This window comes from Melozone crissalis, unplaced genomic scaffold, assembly GCF_028551555.1.
Source record: "Melozone crissalis strain CALT ecotype California unplaced genomic scaffold, PUWL_Pcris_2 ptg000057l_1, whole genome shotgun sequence".
Classification (NCBI taxonomy): domain Eukaryota; kingdom Metazoa; phylum Chordata; class Aves; order Passeriformes; family Passerellidae; genus Melozone; species Melozone crissalis.
The window spans coordinates 8,575,743-8,603,391 of record NW_026535835.1 but is presented as its reverse complement, the minus strand read 5'-3'; the positions used below and the strand labels follow the sequence as shown (position 1 = coordinate 8,603,391).

Genomic DNA, 27,649 nt, shown 5'->3' with positions numbered 1-27,649 from the left:
ACACATCGACCCGAAGTCATAGAAACCCCTGCTCAAGCAATAACAACTTTAATGGGATTTTGTGAATGAAATTCCCATGGCAACAGCAAGAAACAGAGTGCCAGGAAATACAACTGATTGTGGTTTTATGTGTGTTAGAGGGTTCTAAATTCGGAAAGAAACTGAGAAATAAGCAGCAGAGAATAGTGGACCTACGGGTTTTCCACCTCGCTCAGCATTTGAGAAACAAGCAAAATAAATCAGAAGGCGAGCGAAGCAGCTCTACGGCATCAGGAACAAATTAGCAGCGGTGTTAGTGTACAGTGCAGACATTTGGCACACGGGAATGCGATCTACCTGATACCAGCTCTCAGCTTTCTATGAAATCTGCTCCTGATTAACATGCAGAGCACTACACTTCTGAAAGGACAATGGTGGGAGACCTTCCACAAAGGCATCATTTTAAATTCTAAGGCCTGGAAAATTTCAGGCCTCAGGCCACGAACAATGGTGAAGGCTAACACATCCAAGCTGCAGATCCTGACAAGTTCTATGCACATCACTACATTGGCTTTGGAACTTTTTAGCTGCATCATGCAGACCATGCCAAGAAAAAGAAAGAAATCTGTCAGCGAACACGGTCCCACCCTTGCAGGCATTCTGCTCCAAAGGATTCCTTTCAGAAGAGCTCCCGTGAGGACGGTGCTGTGATCTCAGGTATGGAACGCCAATAAAGCGCATTTACAAGGCAAACAGCAGCAGTGTCCCCGGCAGGTTGGAAGCCACCGGCGTTCGCTGTGACAGCAGCCCCAAGCCGCCTCAGCCCCCGAGGACAAAACGCCATCCCCGCGGTGCCGCCGCCCCGCCGCCCGCACACACCTTGCTCGTGCTCCTCCGCCCTGCCCGGCTGGTTCCCCATCTCCTCCGGCCGCCCGGCTCCTCCCGAGCCCCCTCAGGCCGCCGCAGCCCCGCTCATGCCCGGTGCGGGCGCGGAGCGGCCTCTGGCCGTGCCCGGCTCGGGCAGCCCCGGCGGGGAGCGGCGGGGAGCGCGTCCCGAGCTGCTGCTGGCGGCCGAGCCGCGCTGCGGCCCCGCCGAGGCGGCTGCGGCGCCGCCTCCTCCCTCAGCCGGCCCCGCTCCGGGCCGGGCTGGGCGGCAGCGAGCGGGACAGCGCCGGGGGACACCCAGCGGCGGCCGCGGGAGCTGCAGCTCGGGCCGGGCCGCGGCTCCGGGAGGGAGCGACGCCCCAGCACCGCCTCGATGCTCCCCAGCACCGTACCTCGATACTCTCTCCGAACGGCCTCGATGCTCCCCCAGCACCGCCTGGAGCGGAGCCTCCCTGCCCTGGATCAGCCGTGGCGGAAAGGGGAACACCATGGAGCCCGTCCCGTATCGGTGTTTCTAAGCGAAACACGGCTGAAGGTGAAGTCAGCAGGGACCTGAGCAGCCAAATGTCTCCAAAGCAAAGCCAACATTAATTTTTAGCCAGTTCCACCATGCTTAGCATAGAGCAAACAGACCCTGCCCACAGATCTAAGTACACTGCTGAGCACAGCACTGACATGTCTGGGCAAGGGCAGCTCCAAACTGCCACAAAAATGAGGGGACCCAGTTTCAGAGATGCTCAGCGTCTCGTGAAAACAGAGATACCCAAGGGATGCTGAAATGGAGACTGGGCTCCTCTGAAAACCTGACCGTGGTTGTGAGCATGAGCCCTTTCTGACAAGTCCCATCCATCAGATCTGCTCTGATATCCTCTGGGGCTATTCCTGGGTCAGCCGAGCACCCCCAGCTGCTCTAAGCCTCCACTGGTGCTGAGAACAGCACAGCAGGCTCACATCCCTATTATATTAAACAATATACAGCATTCAATGAGTTGAATTGAAATCTATTCCTCTTTATTGATGTAAGGATGTGGTATTTTATTCCTAAAAGTCTATTAGAGTGATTTCCAAATTTCCCCTAATGCCAATAAAACAACAATCAAACCTGACAGCCACTAGCACATCTAGACTTGCAGCCACAAACTGGAGCAGATTTCACACCACATCTCTATCATCAATAATTTTGCCTGTGACTGGCACTGCAAGAGCAGCTGCATAGAACAGACTCACCCAGAGGCACACCAACAGCACATCTTTCCAAAAAATCAAGATGCTCCACACTCATGGAGCCCTGATGTACATGGGAAACAAGGATACTGAATGACTCCAGTGATCAGTTTCCATTACATGGATAATTAACAGAATCCTCTTGAGTGTTGGTTTCAACAAGAGGGTTAAAAACAAATTCAGAAATAATAAACTAGTGTGTCTCCTAGGCTCAAAACAGCCTGAAAAATAAAACATGGAGAATTAATCTATCTAGTTGTGAATCCATCACTTCAGATAAAGTATCTGGAGACCATTCAATATAATAGAAGCAGAATTTTGCTAATATTTCAGTACAATAGGATGAGTTCATTGTCAGTCTTCAGCTTTCCATTGTTCTTCCTCTGACACTTTATAGATGAAGTGAAAAGTTTTCATACAGCTGTCTATATCTGGATGACATTAAACAACTCCTGTCTACCTCTGTCTCATGACATGTCAAACACAAAACGCTTTGTTTAATGAATAAGCCATCAAAAAGGAATCAGTGACAGTACATTCTTTCTCTAAAAGTCATCTTATGATCTCTTAAGTCTGGTATCTTACTGTGGTGGGTACTCAGCCTGCCCTTTCCAAAGTACAGATGCAATCTTCCTCCAAATGCAGTTAGAATGTATCTCCCACAGAGATTTTCTTCCACTATAGACCAAGGAGTCACTTCTGCTTTCCCTCAACAGGACTCACCTGAGGGGCTGCATGAGCTGTGAGAGTCTGTTGGGCTGATAAATCCTGAAGCTGAGCATTTATTACTTCATCACCTGCTTTCTATTTCTGTAATCACAAAAGGGAATAGTGTAACAAGGTCCCAGTGCAGCGTTGGTGCAAGCCTGGAGCAATTATAAAATGTAATCACTGACTCGGAGCACACACACCTGAAATCTGAGCACTGGAGGAGAGTCAGGACTGGAAGACCCAATCTGTTATTTTTGACAGTGGCACGAAATATGAATCAGAACATTCTAACACCATGATAAGGAGAATGATGTCAGGCCAAAGACTTCTAGCCCAGTCCAAAATGAAAGGTAAAGCACATATTTTTAAATACAGCTACAGCCTGAGCAGGAGGTGTAGATAAGAGATTACTGCTTATGGAGCTTGCAGCTCAAGCTGAGGAAAAAGGAGTAGCAGCAAACATGAGATGGGGACCAGGTAACAAATCACAACAGATGCATCTTTAGGCAACTATTTGTTATCTGAACATTTTGCATTACTTTCCCTTCCTCTTCAGTAATAAAGCTACAAAAACAAATGAATGCATTTCAACTCTACAAAGTCTCTTCCTAAGCATGAAGCTTGACTCATCCCCTTGCTCTTTGTAGAAATGCCAATAGAACTTCACAAACACTCCTTTCCTATATAGCGAGAATGGGAGTTAATTACTGAAGGTGTGATGTACATAATTCTTTCCACTCCCTAGTCAAATGACAGGACTTGCTTGCCAGGCACAACTTTCTTTGCATCCTACTCACAACACAGCAAATGAATGAGTGGAATTTCTGTTCAAATTGTAATCCATGCTCATGAGAATAAGTGTGAAGATGCTGACAAATCTCAGATTTGCAGTGGCCAGGTAGGTGACAGTCTCTCCAGAAGGCTGAATTCTAAGTTACAGATACTAAACTGAATGGGCCCTAAGTGTGGACATCATAACCACCAGAGTTCACACTATCACACTCCTCTTCTATTAATGCTGAAGATTTTATGAGCACCAAGTACATAAGTAGCAGGGAAAATAAATCTTCAGAATCTGTGCATCATTCCCAATAGTGGACCCCAAAGGATTAGAAATATAACATCTAGAGCTGAACTCGTGATGAACAAAAGTTTTTTTAAACCATGCTAGAAACAATTTTTTTGTAATAAAGATACTTGGTGAGGTCACAGTTCATGGCACAGAAGCACAGCCTTCCAGGAACCCATCTGAGATGGAGCTGTCAATCCCTCCCCTCTTGTTCTACACTACTAAAATCTAATATAAGCCAAAAGCTGCTGGAAAAAAAAAAAAAAAAACAGTGGAAAAAAATACTACAAGGAATGCCAAGCCCTCCCCTGATCTGCATACTTGTCAGACCAGGCCAGCTTTGCGTTCCTTTCCTTCTCCCTCCCATTCTTTAAGTGCAAACACAATGGCCCTGTGCCAAGGCATTCTGGCTGCAATAGATTTAGGCCCAGAGAATTTGTGTTAAGGATCATTTCTCTTCAAACCAGCTGAAGGAAAGCTGATAATTAACCCAGGGCAGGTCGTCAGAGCAGGGTTGTGTTGACTTTGCTGAACAACTTCAGGAAAGAAGCCTGGAAAGAAATGAAAACAAGCTGGAAGATCCTAGATTGGTGCTATTCCTGGAGCATCCAGGCATGCTCCCCTCTGTTTAGGTGTCCCTAGGAAGGCTTTTGGGATCACCACAGTTCCCTTACAGCTGTAATGAATCCTCCCTATGCATGTTGCCTTGAGCCAATTAACTGTCAACAATTTAATGAGTTAAGTCATTGCAGCCTTCAGGACTCAGCATTTCAGTGTCCCTGCCACACACTGAATCCTCTGAGCTGGCTCAGCTCCCAGAGGGGCTCACGTGTGCCAACAAAGTCATTCTCAGGGAACAGCCACAGAAAAGGGTCTCTTTCACAGGTGGTTTTAACAAGAGGCTGAATGCAGAACCTCAGAATGTGTTAACAGAGATTCAGCAGAGGACATGTAAATTCTGCAGTAGATTAGGACAGCAAGAAAGCTTGGAAAAGGTACGTTCTGCAGACAGTGTTGTCAGCAGAAGTTAATTCCTACTTGTTTAATAATGCAAGATGACTGCAGCCAGCCTGTGAATGCCTCTCAAAAAGCCTGTTATCCATAACAGGATCAGGTATCAGAAATCCTACCAGACAGCCTCTAAATGCATTGGTCTCACTATACTGCCAGTTATCAAAGAGGAAAAAGATGCCTGGAGAACAGTCATGTGAAGCAGCCCCATTCCCAGCCATTCCAGGATGCACAACTGCCCATGGCTTACAGAGGGAAAGAGCAAAGCTTCAAACATGAAAAACAACACAGCAATAAATATAATACAAGAATATTTTCAGCAAAGGCATCAGCAGCCAACAACTGTAATTGCAAGCTGTGCCAAGGAAAAAAAATCCTTGTAAGGAGCAGTAAGAGAAACTTGACAAGTAGCAGCCATAACCTAAATCTGGAATGCCAAATTTGATCTACTTCAAATTTTGAGCTTTCCCTTCAGAGGACAGTGGGTGAAATCTTCTAAACTGGTGCTGAAACTCAGTCTGACTACTTGACACCTGGGGAAATCACACTCAGAGGAAACATTTTGCTAAGGGATGCCAGGAGGGTTCAGGTTCATGGTTGTAGCAATATGTTAAACATCCTTGCAGATATTTATAGATGTGTGTAGATGTCAATATGCATAGCCAGCTGCATGCAGAGCTCTGGATGTAAATGCAGACACATTTCCACTGCTTTGCATGCTAAATTCCTGCAGCACTTCTTGCCAATTTAAATGACAGCCTGACAAAGCAATATCTTGAGTCCTCTTTTCCTTTTTATACCACTTTTAGATATAGAATAATTATGCAAGAGCTATGTCTTGTACCTGGAAGGGGGAGCAAAATGCAAGTGGGCTTTCCAGATGAGGTTTTGAGGCATATTTAGAGCTCCTGGGAAAGCCCAGATGAGCTCAGCCCTTTGCAGTGGAGCCTGGTGGAACAGAACATACCGATCTCATTAGTGTCCCTCACACTTGGCACCATCGTTCACAAGGAAAACGAGACAGTAACGAGCCTGAATGCAAAGTGCAGCCACCTCTCCCAAACCTATAGCAGTGCTTTGATGTGGCAGATCACAAAAAGCAGGCGCTGTCAAAAGCTGATGTATGGCAGAGTAAAAGGGCCCCAAGGTCAGAGAGCTGTCCTTTAATAGAAATCACTTTCCTTTTTCCTGTCCTAATTGGGGTGCATTAGCATCTTATGAACTGCTAAATTGTCAGATTTTTTTTTTTCCACAAGGATTTGTTCTTTTTTAAAGAAAGCTTTTTAAAAAAAGATACTTCCTTGAATTTTCTGGCCATGGAGGGAAAGCTTCTGGTCTGGATTAGCTTCACATTAACCTAAATTTTTACCCCATATCACAAGCAGAGAAGTTGGCTGAGAGAAGACAATAAATTTGATAGAGTCCCTATATTACTATCAAATAGCAAGCTGAAAATGACAATTCTCTGAACATGCAGGAATCTCTGAAATCTGTAGCATGGCACATTTTCAATTTTGCTGGGAAAGAAGCATATCTAATGAGTGCTATGTGCAATAAAACCACACACCAGCCTCCCCTCTGGGATCAGCCACAGGTGAACAAGTCTCACCAGTGATATTCAAACTTTCCCAGCACTAACACCAGAGCTGGCAGGGACCAGTTGGCCTCATTTAGTTAAAAGCTTTCTTTTCTGAATACCAGCACTATCTACACAGAAAAGCTGCAAGCAGCTGTTTCAGAGAGAAATCAAGACTTTTCACATAAACTACATGAAAAAACAATGATGGACAAATGGAGGAATGGTATGTGCTCTACCAGCACTAGGAAGGAATTGAAGATACACAGGTATCACATTTAGTCACTGGGACATTAACTGGCAGGAATGTGAATGACAAATCACAGAAAAACTCATCAAAACAGAGCCCCTCCTTACTGAAGATTGTTCAACCCAAACTGTGCCACAACAGAACATAAGCCTCAGGCCCTTCTATAGTTTTCCCTGATTATGCCAAATCTCTTGGTATTTTTGTTTCCCTATTTAATTTGCTGGGTTTATTGCAACAGCCTGTGTTGCAGAGCAGCTTCATTTCCAATGCTGGCAATGTTCCATTCTGGGATTAGCAGCTTTTGTCCAGGTAACCTGCAGAGTTCAGAGCCTCGACAAGAGATGCTGAGGAGATAATTGAAACTCTTAATATCTTTGAGCTTCCCTCCTCTGTGCTCCTGGATTGGCACCATCCCCAGCCTTGGATGTGAATCAACTCAGCAGGAACACACAGAAATCAACAGGTTTTTGTTATTTTGGCTGAAAATTCAGGCCAAGTATTGACTTTCCCATTTTATGCATAATAATAAATGGTAATTTCTGATGGAGCAGGGGGTGACACAGCAGGCCACCCCTCACAGTCCTGCTGGCATCTTGGCTTCTCCCAGCCCCCAAAGATGTAGCACCTGTCTCCTGCTTTGGCCTTTAGAGAGAACTTGAGCTTGTCAGTAAAATAACCAGAATTTCTATAAATGCCAAGGTAGGTGATAATAACATTGTTATTGACAGTTTCCTATTGTTTCTGAGGCAAATCATGTCTAAAGAGATTTAGCCTTTATTTAGCTATAAAAAAAATAAGCTGATGAAGCAGCCTGAGAAAAAGTACAGCTATCTCTTAATTACATTTCAGGGATAACTGATACCTCATACTGGAGCTGGCAGCACTTGATATAAAAATCAATATATTTGTGAGAAATGGGAAGGGCTGAAATAGTCTCAATGCTTTTGGATGATGTGTGACTGGACTGTGCCATGCCCACATCCTGGCTATGTCCAGACTCTTTTTGGTTCCTGTCCAAGCTGACAGATAATAGCAGCTGCCACTGAAATCACATCAAAGCAGCACAGGAACATGATTAACCCAGGCAGCCTCCAGGAAAGTCCTCAGAAAGTGCTTGAACTGGGAGTTTGTATGGACTGAATGACAGAACTCAGAGCAAGGATTTGGAATGACTTCCAGGCTCCATTGAGAAAGTAATTTCATCTGCCTGAACCTCAAATTTTTTATTTGCATACCAGTCCTGCCATGCAATGCTCTTCCTGAGAGGTATGTGATCACATAAGAAGCTTTGAAATTCTCTGTGAAATTGCTTTTTTAAGGTTATTTGGCTTGCAGACCTCAAAGGAGCAGAATCTGAAGTCATTGATTTCCTACAATCCTGAACCTTAGGGGAAGACAGTCCTAGTTTCTCATGAATACGCAAACTTCTCTATTAATATATTTTACAATAATTTCTTTGCTATATGGCTTCAAAGACTGGATGGCTTTATAAGTACATGCATTAACATAAATATATTCCAAGATTAGTGAACTCTTGCTCATGTTTTACAATTTTCCAGCCTTTTTTCATCTACTGAGACATTGAAAACAATGCCAGAGTTCTGTTGGCCTGGCTTTAACAAACCCAAGCAGCCACTTCAGGACAGCACATGGGAAGACATCACACTGTGGATAAGGAATACAAGACATTTCTCTTTCTCTACGTGTCATTTCCCACTGCCTGGGATTTCAAAACAGCCAGGGAGTTACAAAATCAAACAGCACAGCTCAGAACTTCCAGCCAGAATCAGTCTCCAGCTCCATTTGCTCAACTGCACTTGCCAAGGATGGATCCATGGGCTTGGCCTCATCCCCCTTTAAGTTGTTTATGATTTACTGTGTCAGCTCCCAGCAGGGCAGGCAGGGGTAGTTCCATCAATAAAAGGCTGGAATAAATAACTGAAACTCCACCAAGGGCAGCACAGAAACAACCTTATTTAAACAACCAACCTTTAGGTCAATTATTTATTATCTGCAGCATTTGGAACATATCTTCCTGCTCAAGGTCAACACACAAATGGTGGACAGTCACACCCAAAGAAGAAAGAAACCTAAGCTTTTGTATTTCCATTCCTTTTTCCCTTTAAATTCTCTCACACAGGACTATTATACCAACTGTGTACCATCAGAGTGTGGCTGGAGCTAATAGAATATCATTTCAGTAAAATACTCCAACCACTCACTTGAGTAACAGACAAAAAAGCCCAAACAAGGGGGAGAGAGAATGCCTACAGTCAAGACATTAAAGGAAAACACAGAACAGATGAAGGCCATCAAAGAAACAAAAGAAAGTGATTTTGGAATAAATTTCTAGATTTACACATTTGGCTACCTACACAAACATCTGCATTCCCCAGCTACTGGAACCCTCTCACTTGGATTAGCTCCACAGTCAGCTTTGCATCTTGATCACAATCAGACTCTTTGGGAAGCCATTGCAATAAAACACAGCAGCTGAAAACGTTCTCTCCTTTCCTACTTCTGTTCCCTAGAACACGCTGTGCCCTCTGCCATGCTCACTGTTAGTTCTCTTAGCAACAATGCACCATTTTAGTGGGACTATTGGTATTTTCCTTTTCAGTGTGACAAAGCATTCATCTCTGTAACCTTGCTCAATAAGATCAAGCACCTTCCAGTGGCCCTGACAATGACACCTTCTCAGCATACAGCTGGGTTTTCAAACACTTTTAGATTATGGAACCACTGTAAAAACAGACATGTAAGAAGACACTGTATACACACTTAAAACAGTTCTCTCTAGGTTAAAAACCATTTTAGAGTGGTAACACATACATTCTTAGTGTTTATCTATACACTTGTTCTCTTTTCATTTAGCATTAATATTCCCATTCATGCTTCTACAAATGCAAATACAAAGCAATATATGAGGTTATATCCAATGATGTGATTTAAAGTGGCAAAGGAATATCCAGATGTAACCTGACCTCCATAAACCATTCCAGCCTTTGTATTTAAAGCAGTCCTCATCATAAATCTCCCTCCTCGAGTCCCAGTTATCATAGCTGCATGCAGAAGAGGGCTCTCTATTCCATGCTTGTGTTTTGGTGTCTGACAGACATATTCCACTCTGGACTCCCTGCAGTGCTGTTTCCCTGGCTGCATTCCCAGGATCCTGTGCTGCATCATCTGTACAGGTTTTCATCTCCCTGCCTGGCTCCTCCCAAGCATCATGCTTCTTTATTGGCTTGTGAATCCCAAATTCCTTTGGATACAGCTAGTCACTATTAAATTTGAGGATTTACACACTGATTAACAGCAGAATTGGATCTGTCTTTGGGTTACTACGAAACATTTGTGCTGTTACATGGCACATCATTTTCTTCCAAGGGTATATAAAGGCTTTGATATTTCATTTTTTTAAATAAACAGAAATCTCTCTCTGGTTAGTAACATTGTTCTGTCACACAGTCAAAACCTGCAGAGGCTGTGACAAATAGGGAGGTCATGGTCAAATGTAATAAGAGCTCACATTCCCTTGGAAATCCACCAGGGAGCAGACAAAAGCAAGCATTTGCTGAGCTCCTGGGGGAAAGCAGAGCGCTTGCACCGAAGCCCTTGGTATGCAGACGGTGTCGCTGCCTTTGGAAACAGGCTTAGGTTTGAAACCTATGGGAACAAGCGGATGGGGCTGAGGCTGCTGGGGAGAGCGTGCCCCGGGCTAGCTCAGGAGCAGCACAGGCTGCACAGAGGATGCCCAGGGCTGCTCTTTGTTCTCACACCTCCGCCGAGTGCCAGGAGCAGCGGGGAAGCAGCTCTGCTCACTCGGTAGAGAGAGAGAAGAGAGATTGCTATTGATAAATGGGGAAACTTCAGGCAGCGATGCTGTCCTGCCCTGGAGCCCGGGCTGGGTCCATCCTGCCCTGGAGCCGCGGGGCACCGGCGCCACCGCCCGGCTGCTGGGGCTGCCCCGGCTGCTAAACCCACCCGGTGCGTCCCTTTTCACCTCCTGTCCCTGGCTCCTGGGGTGCGGGATGCAAAGCACAGCGTCCTGCGACTGCCACACGGCTGTGCTGCAACGGGGACAGGGGACACTGCTGGGACCTTGACACTCGCAGCATCTTTGTGCCTACCTGTGCTGGGCTTCAGCCGGCTCTCGGCAAGCTCTGAGATGGCTCCTGCTGTGATTGTCTTCTTCAGCCTGGACACTCCCGAAGCTGCTGCTGGCCCGGGTTTGGTGAGCATGTCCTCGCTGCTCGCCCGCTTCAGCTGTGACACAGAGGGGGGACAGGTCAGGACCCTGAATATTCCCCTTAGTTAGTTCAAAATGCAAGATTCTTTGGGGAAAAAATATTAACATTTCCATAGAGTAGCCCCACAGGAATATTGCCTTGATAACTGGAGTACATAATTTTTGTATTTGCATTCCATTCTAGGTTTTTGTGAAGTGGGTTAAGGGATAAAGCGCTGTTCCAAGAATGAGGAATGAAAATGGGAAAGACTGTTCAAAAAGGAAAATAATTAAAAGGCAATGAGAAAACAGTTTACAGGAGTGGTCTACTGGCAACTTTTTGGGAGGGAATCTGGTGACACAAGTCTGCTCTAAGTGCCAACTGAAGAAACCCATGGAACACAAGGACAAGGTAAGATTCAAAGAGAAACACTGAAATTATCTTGCTTCAGCAAGCAGGAGTTACAGTTTATCCCAGAACTTTGGTCAGCTGATTTCCCATTCGTGTGCCTCTAGTAACAGTTTCTAATTAATTTCAGGAAAAATACTTTAAGTATTTTAAGACCAAAGCTTAGGAGAGTCTCCCTAGAGCAGTAGTTTTCCTATACTTTTGAATTTGTGGACACCTCAAGTGTTTTCTCAAAAGCAAATCCACTTCCTTTGAAGTTGTCCAGTGCCACTGGGGGTCCCTGAAGCTCAGGCTGAACCCCACTGCTGGATTAAGAGAAAAGAGAGTACACAACAAGCACTGCCCCTATTTAGTAGTTCCTGAATGTGAAATATTCAAGCAAAATGAAATCTTTCAACTCTAATTCCTTCTCCCTTTAATCTCCTCCTCTGACTCAGAGCCTGTGGTTTCCTGGACCCTGTGAGCCCATAAGTTTCAACAGCTGAAGTGTTGATGGTGCTCCAGGATACCAAACAACGAACGTTTTTCCTTCTGGCAGAGGTTTTGTCAGCTCACTCTCGGGAGGAGAATGGAACAACCTGACTTTCTGACCTTCAGAGAGTTCTGCAGTCTCTCTGAAGTAATTTCTTCAATGTGTTCTTCCCTACAGCAGCAACTGCAGTGCCTTTTCTACTCCCTTTCTTCAAACAAGCCACTTTGATGATTTTGCATTTGCAGCTGGATACAATTTGAAGTCATTAGCTGTCATTAGGAAGAAATCTCTCCACAATTAACACTAAATTTAACAAATCAATCGTATCAGATTTCCTGATTAGTGTCCTCAATGGCATTCCTTCAGAGATGCTGCCTCAACCACACAGCATAACCTGCCTGGAGCACTGAAGTACCCTATTGGTATCTGCATCTTGGAGTCTGCACAGCAAGTTCAATAAATTAATCCTTTCCTTGAAAAACTGTAACAATTAATGAAGTTTTAATCAAGAGAAGATCTAAATACTGTACCCTGCTATGTACTGTTCATTAAACTTTGTTACTGGAAAGTTACAACCTTGGCCTGGGTTTGGATGACCAGGTTATTTCTGTTTGCTGGCTGCAAGGGTGCAGATGCAGCAGCATTTCAGGTGTATAACTCCATTTTCTTAAAAACAGTACTTGGACAGAAGTTTCTGTTATTTTTTAAAATATATCTGTATTAAAAAAATAGGATTCATAAAATGCATTTGTTACATTGCAATGTCTTGTGTTAAGATATTTTGCCTTGAAGGGAGAGGCACAGGTTTTTAGGAATGCTGGAAATTCATTAATAAATCTCTTTGAATTTCTTTACACGTGTAACTATCAGCTGAACTAGAAATTTGCCATTTGTTTTTCCCCAACTTCAAAGTTTAGCCAATTCCCTCACACACAGAGTGTACAGATTCAGTACATGCAAAATACTTTGAGAAATGTGTATTAATTTAATTTACAACAAAATTTAAATCTCCCTGCACTTAACACAGTGTGTGTGGTAGTTTGAGGACTAAACCAAAGCTTTAACCTGGATCAAGACTGGAATGCTTGAACAGTCTCCAAGGATTTGTACCTTGCTGAGCCGAGATTCAAAGGCCAGGGAAGTGGAGGACTTTGATGTCTTCATTCCTGTGGAGGTGGTGGGAAGAGGTTTCCCTCTGTCAACTCCATGGCTCCCTTGCTTTGCTATTGCACTCCAAGGCCTGGCACTACTCTTCATTTTCTTCCCAAGTAATTCAGTCTACAGACTCTAAAAAAGAAAAAAAAATTAAAAGTTTATATGTATTCATGCACTCATACAAAAATATAACTTATCTTTATGTGACCTGAAAGGCAAGAGTGATATCTGGCATGAGTTTAAAGGGCTGAAAAGGCCATGCTATACTTGATCCCCTCTCTCACAAACATCAACACTGAGTCTAGAGAAAGCTTCAGAGAATGCCACAGCCACTTTTACTTTTCATACCAACCACAGAAGAAACTTTAACTTTTCTGGGGACTGTTTAAGTCCCAAAACCTCTCTCAGGCACAGCAAAACACCTGTAAGCACTGAAGCACAATGAAAGAGAAACTAAGAACATTGAAGCCCACAGCAATTTAAAGAAACCTTGGGATAAAAGGAAGAATACTTATTTTACCATTAGATCCAGCGTCTTCAAATGAAATAACATTCACTTTTAGAAAGTCACATGAGAAGCAAGTTTCCTCAGATGGGTGGAAAATATATCTTTAACTTATCAGAGTCTTCTAGAGGAGCAGCAGTTGATGTTGCCACAGTGATAAAAAGATGTTCCACAATACCAAGACTCACAAAACATGGTGAAAAAAACCCAACTTCTTTGCAAACAAAGATCCAGATCCACTATTCCTCAGAGATAAGCTTATGCAAGAGAGAAATCCTGCCAGGAAGCAGCAAACAGACATGGTTTCCTTTTTTTGGATGTAGCTGAAGACGTTTCAGCTGCCAGCAGGAACAAGCAGCCTGTTTCCCTCAGCAGGCTGACAGCTGCCAGTTAAACAGCTCCCTGCACTCCTGGAGATCTAAACCCATTCATTTCCACCAGCCACTGCCCAATCCACACCATGAGCAGAATAAAAGAATTATTTGGATGTTTTTCCCAAGTCCCACGAACCTGCTGGGCTGGGAATGTGAGGGAGGGGAAGTGGCCTGATATCTCCTGTCCTCCCCCACTTCGTATGAGCAACATTTTTCTTCATTTTCCAAAATAGACACAGGATGTAGCTATGGCTCAGCCTTGTGTAGGCAGAGGGTAACTTGTCTGTTAAGCAGGTAACCAGAATATCCACAGGCACAGGATGGAATGCTGGAAATTCATTAATAAATCTCTTTGAATTTCTTTACACGTGTAACTATCAGCTAAACTAAGAATTTGCCATTTGTTTTTCTTCATATTCAAAGTTTGGGCAATTCCCTCACCCACAGAGTGCCCAGTGCCTGGCAAGGTGCTCAGAGGGACAGTGAGCTTGGGCAGCAACACCTTGACAGAGACACTGCAACAATTTACTCCTGGCTGAGTCAGGAGGGGCTCCAGTCACATTTTACATCCCATGATTTGCTTTGTACCTGATTTCACATTCATAAATGAGAGCATTCACTGAACTCCCAGGACACAGCTCTGTCAGGGCCCAGGGTGGATGTGACAGTGACAGCACCGTGCAGGTGCCACCTCGGTCTGTTCAGGGAGTGCTTCTGCACGGAGGTGAAGGAATGTCAAGTGCTCAGCTGCTGTTCACAGAGAACAAAGCCAGCAAGTGACATTCCCTCTGTTTGTCCTTGCTGCCTCTTGCAGGGGGGGCAGTCTGCTCTCTCCATAGCACTTCCCTATCAGCTCCTAAATAAAGGAATTAAAAAGTTAGTAGTTGTTGCTAAGTATAGGCATTACCCCATTAAAATTCTTCACACATCCAGCGAGGAGCCATCCACTGATCTCATTAAGAGCCTTTGGTGATGATTATGCTGATCACTGGTTTAAAGCCCTGACAGATATGTAAACTATATTACAATAGATGATATAATTTAGCATTCCCACAGCTCATGATCCACCTTAGCAAGCTTTGGTGCTTACAATATTTAAAAACTTATCTTTTAACAGGCTCTTAATCCTTTTAACATTCACTGTATTTATATGGGTGAACAGGCAACTACACATGCAAACTCTTGCTGATTACATCTCCAAATTATGCAGATTTTGGTTTTTTGCAGATCCAGTGGTTGCACATACACAGCTTTATTATACCCTCTGGTTCTCTTCATAACTGTACCTCATATTTTCCTGCCGTAAGCTGTACAGATGCTGTCTTGATATCCAAAGGAATTTAATTTTGAGTCATCCATGACATTTTCAAGTTGCAGTGGAGTGATATGCTCATTAGAGCATGATGTTAGGAGTAAAAGGAAGAGGTACTTAAACAAAAAAACCCAAACCACAATTCAAGAAATCCAGTCAGTAGCCTAAGGCAAACTGGCTTCTTCATGTAAAGAGAGCTGAATTATTTGCCATGTGGATTCAATAACATTTTACTGCACCAAGTAGATGAAACTAAAATTGAGAAGAAATACCTGGATTTATTAGTGTTTATTATTAGTTTTGCCATGTATTTATAGGAGAACTGGCATTTGTAAAAGATGGAGTTAAGACTTCTCAGGTATTTGGCTAACCTGAATTTGCCTTGTAGATAAAGATTTCCATCTCTGAAGTGGGATTCCAGGACTTTCCACAAGCCTTATATGTACTTCAAAGCATCAAGCCAGGTTGCACATCCTAAGCTGCTTTCATTCCTAAGTAGGTGACACATATTTGAGTTATTAGAAGCACTGCTTCAGTAGTGCAAAATAAAAGTACCTCAAGAAAAAAAAAAAAAAAAGTGAAAAAAAAAAGTCCTGCTGTTCTTTGATGAGAGCAGAAAATCCATTCTCAGAGTCACCATCAGCTTTCCCCCTCCTCCAAAAGCAATTTATTGCATTACAATGAAACAAGCAAAACAAAAAGCTCCATGGAAGGGGTGAGCAGGGGGGACAATGGAAAACCCTGGAGTTCAGGACCAATCAGGACACCCAGCACTGGCAAGGAGGTTTTTCTTATCCTGGTGTAAATACAGCACATTTATTAAAAACATCCAATCCAGCTCTTATCTACTTGTGTCTTAGAAGTAACTCTGCCGAATTTTCAGCCTTCCACAAGGACCCCAGAGAGACTGATTTGATCTCTAGGCTATCCCCAGGGAGATTTAAAGAGAAGGAGCTTTCCACAAGAGACACAACCAAGCTGTTCCTGCAAACACAGGGACAAAAATCACCTGTTTTACATCCATTCTGTGTCAATACATTTCAAATGAGAGCTGATTCTCATGGGAAAACGACTTGCTTTAAGCAATGCCTCAAGCTCTGTGGGTTTAGTTTTCATTTTTGCACCTTTCACAGGGAATTTTCCTTAGGAAGCAAACAGAATTACTGCCAGCCTGAAATTCAAACTCCTTCTTGGGCATCAGCCAGAGCAGGGCACTCAGCTGGCCAGACTATATCCCTGTAGCATGCCCTGCTTGGAGCTAGACTCTGAAAATGAGGAAACAACCCCATGCTGAAATAAATGAGGACTCAGCAAGACATAACTTCAGCAAAATTGGTTCTATTGCCAGGCACTTCCAGACTGCAGGGGCTTGGGGTTGGGTTTTTAAAAACCTTTTACACCCAAAAGTGGTGTCTGAATACACTCCTCCCCTGAAACAGGTACTGCAAATGATAATCAGGCTTACCAAAAATGTAAAGCTGGTCCTGACAGAGCTTCTTGTGTCAGTAATCCTCAGAATTCCCTGCAGGCATCAGCCTTTAAAAATTCAGGCCATGCTATACAGTTCATCCTTTTTTACTGGTATTTTAAAGGATGTTTGGACTATGTTGATGAGGACTATTTTGGCAGTTGGCAGAAGTTCTGCAGTCCATTTTACTTGAAATTTCACTGTTTTATTAAAGGATGAGAACCCAGACATTTCTTTATTAGTCACTCCACATGCATTTATAAATAAAAGTCTTTAGAACTAGCCTAGAATGATTCCCATTTTATGGCTAGAAAAACTGGATTAAGAATTTATCCTAACTCACAGGCAGTCAGCATCAGCAGAAGCAACACCAGGGCTCCAGGATCTTTAGACTTGGCTGTGGATCAAAAGAGGAGTTCACCAGTTCTGGGAAATAAACTTCTAGGGCACACATTCTGCTGACTATTAAAGGCTATTTTATTCTGAAGAACTAAAGAAAATAGATAGAACTAAAGAAAATTGATTTGAGTGATAAGCAATATTATTTCACAGTCAAGAAACCTAGGATTTGCACTATTAAATAAATAAAAATTATTAGCATATCTGTAGAAATTAAATTACCCAGGAAAATCCCTGTTGGGGGACAGAAAGCATCTGTACCCCATATATAATTGTTATACAATTTAGGTTTTGGTGCACATGTCTGTGTGTCAGGACTCAGCAGGACACTCAAATTAAAGCAGAGTCATGCACAAGTTGCTTTGGGAAAAGGAAAGAAATAAAGAATTATGAAAGCTCATTACTGAATCTGGAGAGGAATGTGCCAGATGGCAGCTTCACCAGGACCTGGGAATGCCCAGCAGTCCTGAAGGATGAGGCCACAGTCCCAGCTCTGCACCTAAGGCCCTCAAAGGACACATGTGTGACTTTGGTGGGTCAAACCCCACAGTCCCCAGTGCCATTTTCCTGTAATTCAGTTACTTTTCATTACATCCCAAGGTCAGACTATTCCAGAAGCTTTGTAACACACACTCATGAATTCAAAGCGTGATTTTCTTTTTTTTTTTGTAAAATCTGCATCATGCTTCTACTATTTTCCCTCTAATCAACTTCTGCTATTTTCAGAGAAACTATCAACTAGAACATAGAAATATCTAACAAGTTCAGTAAACTGTAAAGCATTTTCTAGTGGCACGTAGGAAGCTGCATGGCAGGATAGACAGCTGGGCTAAAATAGAATTCTTTTCTGCCTTTCACATCAATTAACTTTAAACAACAATTTTTAGGCTTGACAGATGCTTCCATATGACTCATCTTGATTTCTTAACTGATATTAGGAATCAAACCAGGGAAGCTGATAGTCCAAATACAGTAATTGGTAATGTGGAGATAGATGGCATAGAGAAAACTCCATTTAGAAATAAGATCAGGCTAAAAAATAAAAACAAACTGTTAGTCCTTTGGTCATCTTTAACAGATTTCCTCAGGCATCTGCTCCTTTAACCTCAGCAGAATTTCTGTATCTATCCAGTCTCTCTTTGCTTTAACTCCTATTACCTTGTTTCGGTGTATTTGAGGGTCTCAGTGCAACCTTCCTTCATCATTCCTCCAAGCAGTCACTTGCTAGATTCTTGCTTGTACAAAGCTTAACTTTAATTAGGATTGGATGAAAAAACCCAGCAAAAAAAAAAAAAAAAAAAACAAAAAAAAAAAACAAAAAAACCAAAAAACACCACCAAGCCAGACCACTTGCTTCCACCCAAACACAACTCAGACAAAAAAAAAAAAAAATACCCATTTCCCAAAACCTCATCTCTAATGCTCCTCTTGCTTTTGCTGTCCAAAAAGAATCAATTATAAACCCCACCCCAGACACTTCACAGTTTCCTCTGGTCTACCTCAGCAGACTCTCTTTCCAATCTCATTTGCAGCTGAATTTTCGTGGTTTGCTGGTAGAGGACCAGGAGACAAGACAGCACTTGGAAATTTTCATGTCCAGACAGCAGGGCAAATTCTGCTGGTTTTATTCGTGCCTCAAGAAAGATGCTTTTAGTGCTATTATTATTATTTTTCAACTTTAAACAACGAAGAAGATTGTACTATAATAAAAACAGCTAGGCAGCTGTAGAATTGAAGTGATCTTGCAAGGAGTTAAAAATGCTGTTAAATTTTAGCCAGAGAACTACACAGAAATGAGGATACAGACATTGCCAAGGTCACCCATTTAGTCACTCTTGGGTAGAAGCTTGCTTTGCATTTTTGCTTTAATGATTCTTCTGTAGAACTCTTCAACATCAAAAGAACACTTTCAATGTGGCATCAGATGAGAATTTTCTTTTCAGAGGATACAGCTCTACCTCTCCTCTAGAAGCAACTATTGCAGAGCCAGTTGCTTTCCTTCCCCCTATGGTGTCAGATGCAAACAGATAATGGAAACTCCCTTCAACTTCCCAAAGACAAAGTTTATCTGTGGTCACAGTGGTAAGGGAGCAGCTCACATTTTTGTGTTAAGGCTTTTTTTGCTTATTTCCTTTGTGTGTTCTCAAGAATTCCCTACAATTGGTGTTTATTGAGTAGCACACAAATGTACTGAAGGGTTCCAAGGATGTCCAAAGATCAGAGGTGGCACAGGCAAGGACAGGTCCAGGCAGCCACATGTGACAGATTTCCAGCCATCAACTCAGCCTCCAAAACCATCCCCAAAAGGCTGCCCAGAGGCCAGGCCAGCAACTGCAAAACTTCATGTCTCAGCATCATCCAAAATAAAATTCTCTTCCCACAGCAGCCATTAGAGTCATTGATGACTTTTTCAGGCATGGAGAGCACTGCAAAACCTTCTGCCCACCCTCCTCCACAGAAGCTCTCCCTGGAGTTTTGGATTTGTCAGCCTTTCACTCATCCTTAGATCACATGAGAAAAATGCAGAAATCACAACAAAATCCTCAGGTGGACAAGGAATTGGTTCAGCTGCATTTCCCTTGTCCTTGTTCCATGCTGCTGGCCATTTGAGAGACAGAAAAATACAGAGATCATCCAGCACAGTGACTGATGCTGGCAAACTGAGCCAAAGCTGTACTGGGAGATGCCTGGGAACATGCCTGTCCTGTATTTGAATCACACTGTTTGTCCATGGATTCTCCATCTCCTCCTCCTTCCTCACACTGATTATCTAACCAGTCACCATTACACAGCTCAGGAGAGAAATGCTGCTACCTCCCTATGACCCCTGATCTTATAAATGAGAGGATAAAAACAAAACTCCCAACCCAGCTGTAATTTTCTACATGATGTGGCAATTCTGAATCACAAACACCATGTTACTGAAGGATGCACAGGGAGATTCAGGAAGGCTAAAAATGATGCATTGACTCCAAATTCCCTTTTTGAAGTTACAACCATGTTATAATCGTGACGAATTAGGTCACTCTGGGCTTTCCCCAATATGACTCTGTCCTGAATAGATGGGTTTAATTCATGTTCAGTACATTCAGGTTGAGAACAAAAATGTTTTAGAGTCATTTCAAGGCAGCTATTGCTCATTAATCCACGTTCTTTCAACTGCTGTCCCAGTGAATACAGCACAAAGCAAGTGACACATTCGGCCACTTCATGTTTTGCCAACCCACAAGAAGGAAGAGAAGAAGGTTTCATTTCAGATAGAGCAAGAGCTATATAACTGCTGAAGAAATTAAGAATAATTACAAGTGGTTTGCCTGATAATTACCTGCCATTACGTTTTTCGGTAGCATAGAAGGTAAACACAACTACAAGAAGGAAAAGGAACGATGATGTTTTTTTGGAACAGCAGAGATGGACAGCATGTGGCTACATGGTCATCCTGACTGGAACAGAGAGTGGCAGCTTCCCTGTCCCCTCTGAGCATGGAAGGATGATACCAGAGGCAATGCATTCCATGGAATTCCACCTGGATCCATCCTCAGCTTCAGCACAGAATCATCATACCCCCTCAGCCATGCAATCTTCCCATGCCTTAGTTTTTCCATTTATAAAATAATTGCTCACTAAATAGGATATTTATGAAGATGGACTCATTCGTTTGCCTTGGAAAGGAACCCCACAGAAAAAAAAGCAAAAATTAGATAAATCAACATCTGTCACACAGCACGCAAGCGAGCAGCCTCACAGATTGCCACATGCTGGGATGTTTCCCTGACTCCCGTTTTCCATCCATCACAGTGCAGAGAAATTATTGAGATCTGGAAGCTATCCCTTAAGGAGATATTTATCTCCCATTAAAGAGCAAAATAGCTCACTTGAAGTTCATAAACTGGGAACTTCTGAGCATTTATGAGAGACAGTTTTAACTTCAGACAGAAAGGGCTCCTTGCAAGGATAAGGACATAACTCCAAAGCTGCAGGAGAAACCAGAGGACTTCTGCATTTTAAAAATATTCATAATGAACAGGAACAGAACAGACCTAAGCAGCAGTTTGCAGCTGTGACTGGGGGCCACTGATGGACTCAATGAGCCACCTTGGTGGGCTTCACAATGAAATTAAATTGGTTTAGAACTGCACAAGAAATGGAAGGGGTAGCACATAGCCAAGTGCATGTTAGGATGAGGAATTTCTGTGGTAGTTACAGAAATTCTGCAGAAAAAACACTGAGCAAATGAGGTATTCTCTCTCCTGCCAAGGTTACAGCAGCAAAGAACACTTGAATTTAGAAAGAAACATGCAAACCAGAAAGGATCAGTAGGGGATTTCTAGAACTATACAGAAAAGGTAGAGAATCCCTGTTTTCAAACCAGTTCTACCACTAATCCTGTACTGCTACACACACAGGGCTTAATTAACATCTCTACAACTTTGCCATATTACCTGCTCTATAAATGCTGTTATTATTGCAATTGTTTCTATGACCAATCTTCATCCCCAGCACAATTTTAAAGACAACAGTGGAGGTGCAGTAATGAAAGGGCCCTGCTGAGAACCTGACCAGCCCTGGCTGCCAGAGGTGCCTGCTGGAGTGCCCCAGCACTGTCCCTGCTCCCACAGATATGAGCTGCCAAAGCTCCTGGCTCAGCAGCCCCTTCCCTTCTGCCCTTCCTTCACTGGACTGTGTGCACATGCAGCAGCAGAGGAAACTCTGCTCGTGCTCCTGCTTCGATTCACTGTCGGGGAAGAACCGTAAATTGCCAGAGGAGAAAGCAGGAACAGAAACAGCTTCACCCCTTCTGTCACTAAATCAATGTAGCTGAGCAGGAGGAAAATACAGTAGCCAGCTCTCCTGAGGGGATTTTTTTCTGTGGTTGTAATGGCTTTTAGACCACCCCCACCCAGCCCATTTTCAGCTAACACAGCTGTGTTTACCCTATTTTTGATTAATTCAATTTAGTTTTACATTGAGATGCTACGAAAAAAGTGTTGTTGAGCAAAGCCGGGTCATTCACTCTACAAATACATTACTGACCCAAGAATCCTTCTAGAGATAATACAGTTCCCATAAAAGAAATAAAAGATAATAAAATACTTACAGCAAAAAGCTCGTCCTCTTTTCTGCGTTAAAAAGAAAAGGGTCTCCCACTAGCTTCTGACAGCATGTGCAAACCAGACTGAAAATTCAGGGCTTGAGTGCTTCCCTGAGAGGAAAACCACATTCAGAGAGACACAGAGAGCTGCTTGAGAAATGATTCACACACGGAAGCGAGCTGGCTCCACCGGCGCCTCGGCATTCAGCACACACACAGCACTCGCTTACTCAGGGGAATGACAAATATTATATTTTCATCAAAGCAAGGAGGATTTATGCAAGAAAGCAATTTGAAGCCTAGGTCCAGAGCAGTGAGATGCTTCAATCCTTAAAGCAGATGAAGAGTTTCTTTCAGGGTCCCATCAGCCCCAGCTGCAGGACTGGACACTGGGCAGAGCATAAACCACAAACTGGTCTGGATGATCCAATTAAGCAAAAACATGCAGCACATACAACGGAGAAAGGGCAAGGAGGTGGCACAGAAAAAGGCATTTTCAGAGGAAAACACAGGAGCAGCTTTCAGAAGCTTTTCTATTCCACAAGAATACATCCCACAGAGTGCCAGCAATCACAGCCAGGACACCTGATGGCATTTCCCTTGCCTCCATCATTGCTTCAACAAAGTGGAAAAATGGGTCTAGGGAAGGAAGGTGCACTAAGACAGAAGCTTTTACAAAAGTAACCAGAATAAGTCCTGGGTGACTTGAGCTGCCCAAGAAGGGTCAATCTGTTCTTTATTTAGAAAAAAGCAAATAAAGGACAAGAGCGAACAAATGCTTGAGAACGTTAACCTCTTCCTTAAGATTTTTGAAAAGAATTTCATGATTGAAAACAGGAAGAAAAAGGCTGGAGGTCTTAACAGAGTTACAGCAAGCAGAGATAGTATCAAGTTGAAGGAGACAGAGAGGATGAAAAGACATCAAATCCAAATTTCAAACAGAAAACTAACATGTTTTAAACAGGGCTTTTTGTCCAATTCTGTCTAGAGAGGGTCTGATCACCCTCTGGTCTCCCTGACCAAAGAATTGCTACAGATCAGGAATTCTCCCTCTCAACAGTGTGAAGCTGGTATTTAAGTAATGTTGATACTACAGTAGATATTTCTAGTAGATGTTGATGGATCTGAATACTCCAACCTTGTTGCACCCTCCTTACTCGAGGTGCCAAAGGGGCCTGAAGGAAGCTGATGTTATGCCAAGAGTAAATTTATGTTTTAGCTCAGTGTTGGCAGCACTACTGCTATCATAGAGAAACCAAACCCTAAAAACAGATTGAGTCAAGCCAAATCTCCTCTGAAGATTATGGATTTGGGATCCAACTTTCTGATATTCTTGAGTAACGAGCTCTTGCCTTATCTTAAAATGCCAGAACAAGACAAAAGAGCACACCATGACTTATTTGGCACAGGATAAAGCTCTGTGCTTGGCAGGTCTCAAGCAGACATTAGTTCTAAGTCCCTACATTCAGGCAGGTGCTGTTCCAGCTTTGCCAACATCCACAATGTACCAATCCTTCTACCCAGCCCATTTTGACAGTTCCTTCAATGTCCAAGGTCAGGCTGTGTGAGCACAGGTAGAACTTACCCATTCTGTATTTTCACAGCACATTCAGAGTTCTTGAGATGATTCACAGCTCAGATAAGGAGGAAGTTGCTGTAGATACTTGGTCTGAGTGCAGAGTTCCTCCTCCCCGAGGAAGTGACCCCACGTGTGCTGCAGGCACAGGCAATGAGGTCACCTGGTACCCAGGGGAGGGACTGCAGCTCACCCCTCTGCTCATGGAGCACCTTCACAACTGAACAGATGCAGCTCAAAAATACCAGCCCAGGGCAAACAGCTGCAGGGACCCTGAGCTCACCAGTGAGAGGGACATCAGGTGCAGACACCTTGCTGAGGTTTTTTGGCTGAAGAAACCAAACCCTTTTTGGAGAGCAGCATTCTGCCCCTCTGCCACTGCTGATGAGTTTGTTTGGGCTCAGAGGGAGAGCAGTGTTGGCAGCTTGAGAGGTTTTCCTATCCTCCAGCCAAGAGAAATACAGAACTGAGATGAGGGAGTGGAGAAGCAAGATGAGCTCCTGTATTGCACTCTCAAATATCTTTGGGATGCATTTGATAAATATAACTTGACCAAAACCTAAAAATGAAATGCTTGGCTGTAAGGAGACAGTCACAACATTTACATGCTTCAGCTTGGGGAGACAGCCTGGAATAGTGGTGGAGAATTCCCCAAACCCAAGGAGACCAGACAGTATATTTGTTTATTTAGAGGTTTTCTGGTAGACTTTATGGCTATAATTACCTGATCTCTTTACTTAGACCAAAGAGTTATTCAGCATAAAACTTTCTGAATTGATAAATTGCCTTTCTGTTAAATGAAAAAACAGCCCAGAAACAAACAGCTCAAATGAGCTGGCCAGGCTGAAAGAAAGCCAGGGCCTTAACCATAATTACTTTCACACAGCCAGGGTGAGAAAACAATTTCAAGTAGCAATATAAACTTTTTTCAAGTATCTGCCAGGTTCTCACCCAGCTGGTAAAATTGGTTGACAGACAAAATAACACTGAACATATTGCCTGCATTCTGCTCAATGCACTTGCTCCCACAACTTCCCTACAAGGTATGAGAGAATAAGATCAAACCTCGCCATTAATACACCTTAAAAATACTGCATTTGAGGAATTTTAAGGTTTTATGCTGCATTAATGGTACAATTCCTCAAGAACAAGTGTGGATGAGAACTTAATGAAATGGGCAAAGGGCAGAATTTTGGGTGGCACAGCTCATTTGGGAAGCAAATGCATAGTGTGGAAAATAGGCTCACATAAGCAACAAGGTTTAAAATATCTTTGCATTTACAGATATTTATGCCATATTTAACTGCTTTTGTGCATGAAACAATCTTAATTACAAAGGAGAGAAATTCCATAAACAAGGCTATTATGTCAATAACAATGTCTTTTTAAAGCAAGTCTCTAATTCAGCTCTAAGGCTCGGGACGTTGCTGTCTGGAGTTGGAAAACCAAAAGCAATTACAAAGGCAAGCCTGCATCAGACAGTGGATATTAGTGGAGTCAGGCCATGGCTCTGGGACAGCATTTACTCCGTGCTTTTTCCCTTTTGGACATAACTGATCCAAACTCCTTTATTTTCTCAGTTGCAGTGCAGATGTCAGGAAGTTCACGCCGCTGGTGGACGTTTGCACAGTGAATCATGGGGCACCACTTTCCATTTCGACAAAAACAACTGCTGCTCAGTCAACAAGATGCTGCTGATCAAATGGGTGGATGGAACTCCTGCAAACTGCTGCCAAAAAGGCTCCACCAGCACAAGAAAGCTGTGTGAGCTGCCTTGGAGAACTGGGATTTATTTTTCCTTCCCTGTTCTTAAGGGACTACTCAGAGTTTCATGTTCCTACCCAACACCTGAAGGTCTCAGCCTGTGGCTACCAGCTTTGACCTGCAAGTGGAGAAAATGCTTGCTGCTGGGAGAGACTAGAATAATTCAATTGGGGTGAAAAAAGGCAGATAATGTTTTATGGAACATGGAGTGCTACAGGAGACAAGAAAAACAGCTTCCTCTGGTGCCTATTGCCAAAATTTCAGAAGACCAGACAACAACTTGAGAATTTCCAAGGGAACAGCCACTGAGTCAGTCAAGAATAGAATTAGGAAACTGCCTGTTTCAAAAGTAACTCTGTAAGATGTGCCAGCATTTTTCAGTATTTCTGTAATTTCCAAGTAGAACACTCAAGAGTTAACACACATTTATCTACTAAAAAAAAAAAAAAGCCAACCCACAGAAAAAGTCAAAATGAGAAAGGAAATCTATGTAGCAAAGAAACACTCATCATATTTCATATACTTAAAATTAAAATTGCTGATCACTTTTGCACACATTTATGCAAAGTTTATTATTCTTTGCAATTTTCAAACATCTCTACTTCCTTAGGCATCATCTACAACCAAGGACAGCTTTCCTGCAGTCACTCTGTTATTCAAAATGTGGATAAATCTGAACATGCAAAAAAGGCAACACTGGGTGCTCTTCCCTGAAAGAGGACCATAAGACTTATACTGTTCTTTTTTACTAACTGATTTTTTTTTTAAATTTCAGTGATTAAAAGCAAGAAAGGCTTAAGGGAAAGGGACTAACTTTCTGTTTTATTACTCCTCGCTGTTAGTTTTCTGCTATATAGGTTATAATGTGGCACTCATTAACAATTCATAGAGAATTACCATATTCAAGTAGCACAGCAAGTTTTTACTACCTACCCAGGCAAAATCCTGCACAGCCCTGCTTGCTGCCTTTACTTATTGTCCCAGAGGGATCTCATGCTGCAAGAGCTGGCATTTTATCACCTAACGGGAGAGGAATTCCAACAGGTTGGAAACTCCAAGGAGCCCGGAACAGAGAAACATTCCATTAAATCCCTGACAACGCAGAGCTGCGCAGCAACACGAAGCTCAGGAGATGCGTGCTGGAGGCTGCCTTGGAATTAAAAACCCCTGACGGGATTCTGGAGCAAAGTCCCACTGCTTTGAACTTCTCGGTGCTTTTCAGGGGATGCAAATGGGAGATGGGAGGTGTCGGCTTTGTCCCGGAGCGATTCCCGCTGGAAGTGCCGACAGCCGGGACGGGAGCGGGGCTCTGGGATCCCCCCGACCCTCGGGAGCATCAGCGGGAACCGAACCAGGACAAACCACAGAGGGAACTCGGGAAGCACCAGGAGCTCAGGATCCAGGAGACTAATTCATAAGAAACAAAAAACAAAACTCTATTCATACTAACTTTCTAAAAATATACATTAAATAACCTTATTACCATCCTAAAACTAATTCTACAAAAACCTATTGTTATTTGTCACGTCTACTGCTTAAAAAACTTTTCTGCTTGCTTAAAAAACTTTTCTAATATATCTGCAATGCTAACAGTACTTCAATCTAAAGCCTACATACCTTTTTTAACCATTTCCTAAAAACCCTCTAACTTTATAAATTCCAACAGGAACGAGCCCTCTAATGCAGATCAGAATTACAGAAAAAAGGTTCTTGGCAAGATCTGATTCCCCACACAGCAACGCCCACCTCGGGTTTCCTCTCTGCATCTTTTACAGACACTCGATCAGTGTTGGTTCATCATTGCAGTAGCTTAATAACTCATCTATTTTACAGGTCAGGAAAGCACTTAAATTACTGAATAAATATCACAAATTAGCAAGGTTCTGCAGTGCTCATCGATTTTAACTCCCATCTAAATCAGCAGTTTTGACAGACATGCACACAGAGGCACCCAGAAATTCACCAAAGCCAAATTTCTATGCTGATGTAATCAAATACAGAAAAAAAAGGGAGCATCTAAATTAAAGTTCAACAATTCCTTTCTTCTAGACAGCTTGTAGGAACAAACATGTTTGCTACTGCTTAAACTTTTAAATCAGCTAAGCAGGCTTGAGAAATGGAACCATGCAGCTGAAATTTGAAGTGCCCAAACGCTGAGACCCTCCCAGCCTTAACCACAATGCTACAGAG

General features: G+C 43.0%; 1 protein-coding gene across 3 annotated transcripts in view; it reads right to left on the bottom strand.

The window, feature by feature from the left end:
• SPECC1 (sperm antigen with calponin homology and coiled-coil domains 1) overlaps positions 1–22,334 on the bottom strand; it is a 71,113-nt gene extending 48,779 nt beyond the window's left edge. The window contains exons 1-3 of one of the 3 annotated variants that reach the window (XM_054287311.1): positions 22,126–22,334; positions 12,925–13,101; positions 10,836–10,971 (exon numbers count right to left, since the gene is read on the bottom strand). In XM_054287311.1, the coding sequence (XP_054143286.1) occupies positions 10,836–10,971; positions 12,925–13,071 (283 nt within the window). In that variant the 5' untranslated portion in view covers positions 13,072–13,101; positions 22,126–22,334. Of the gene's footprint in view, positions 1–858; positions 946–10,835; positions 10,972–12,924; positions 13,102–22,125 lie in introns of those variants that run through there. The other 2 variants (XM_054287313.1, XM_054287312.1) reach the window with 2 other exon arrangements.
• Positions 22,335–27,649: the final 5,315 nt, after the last annotated feature.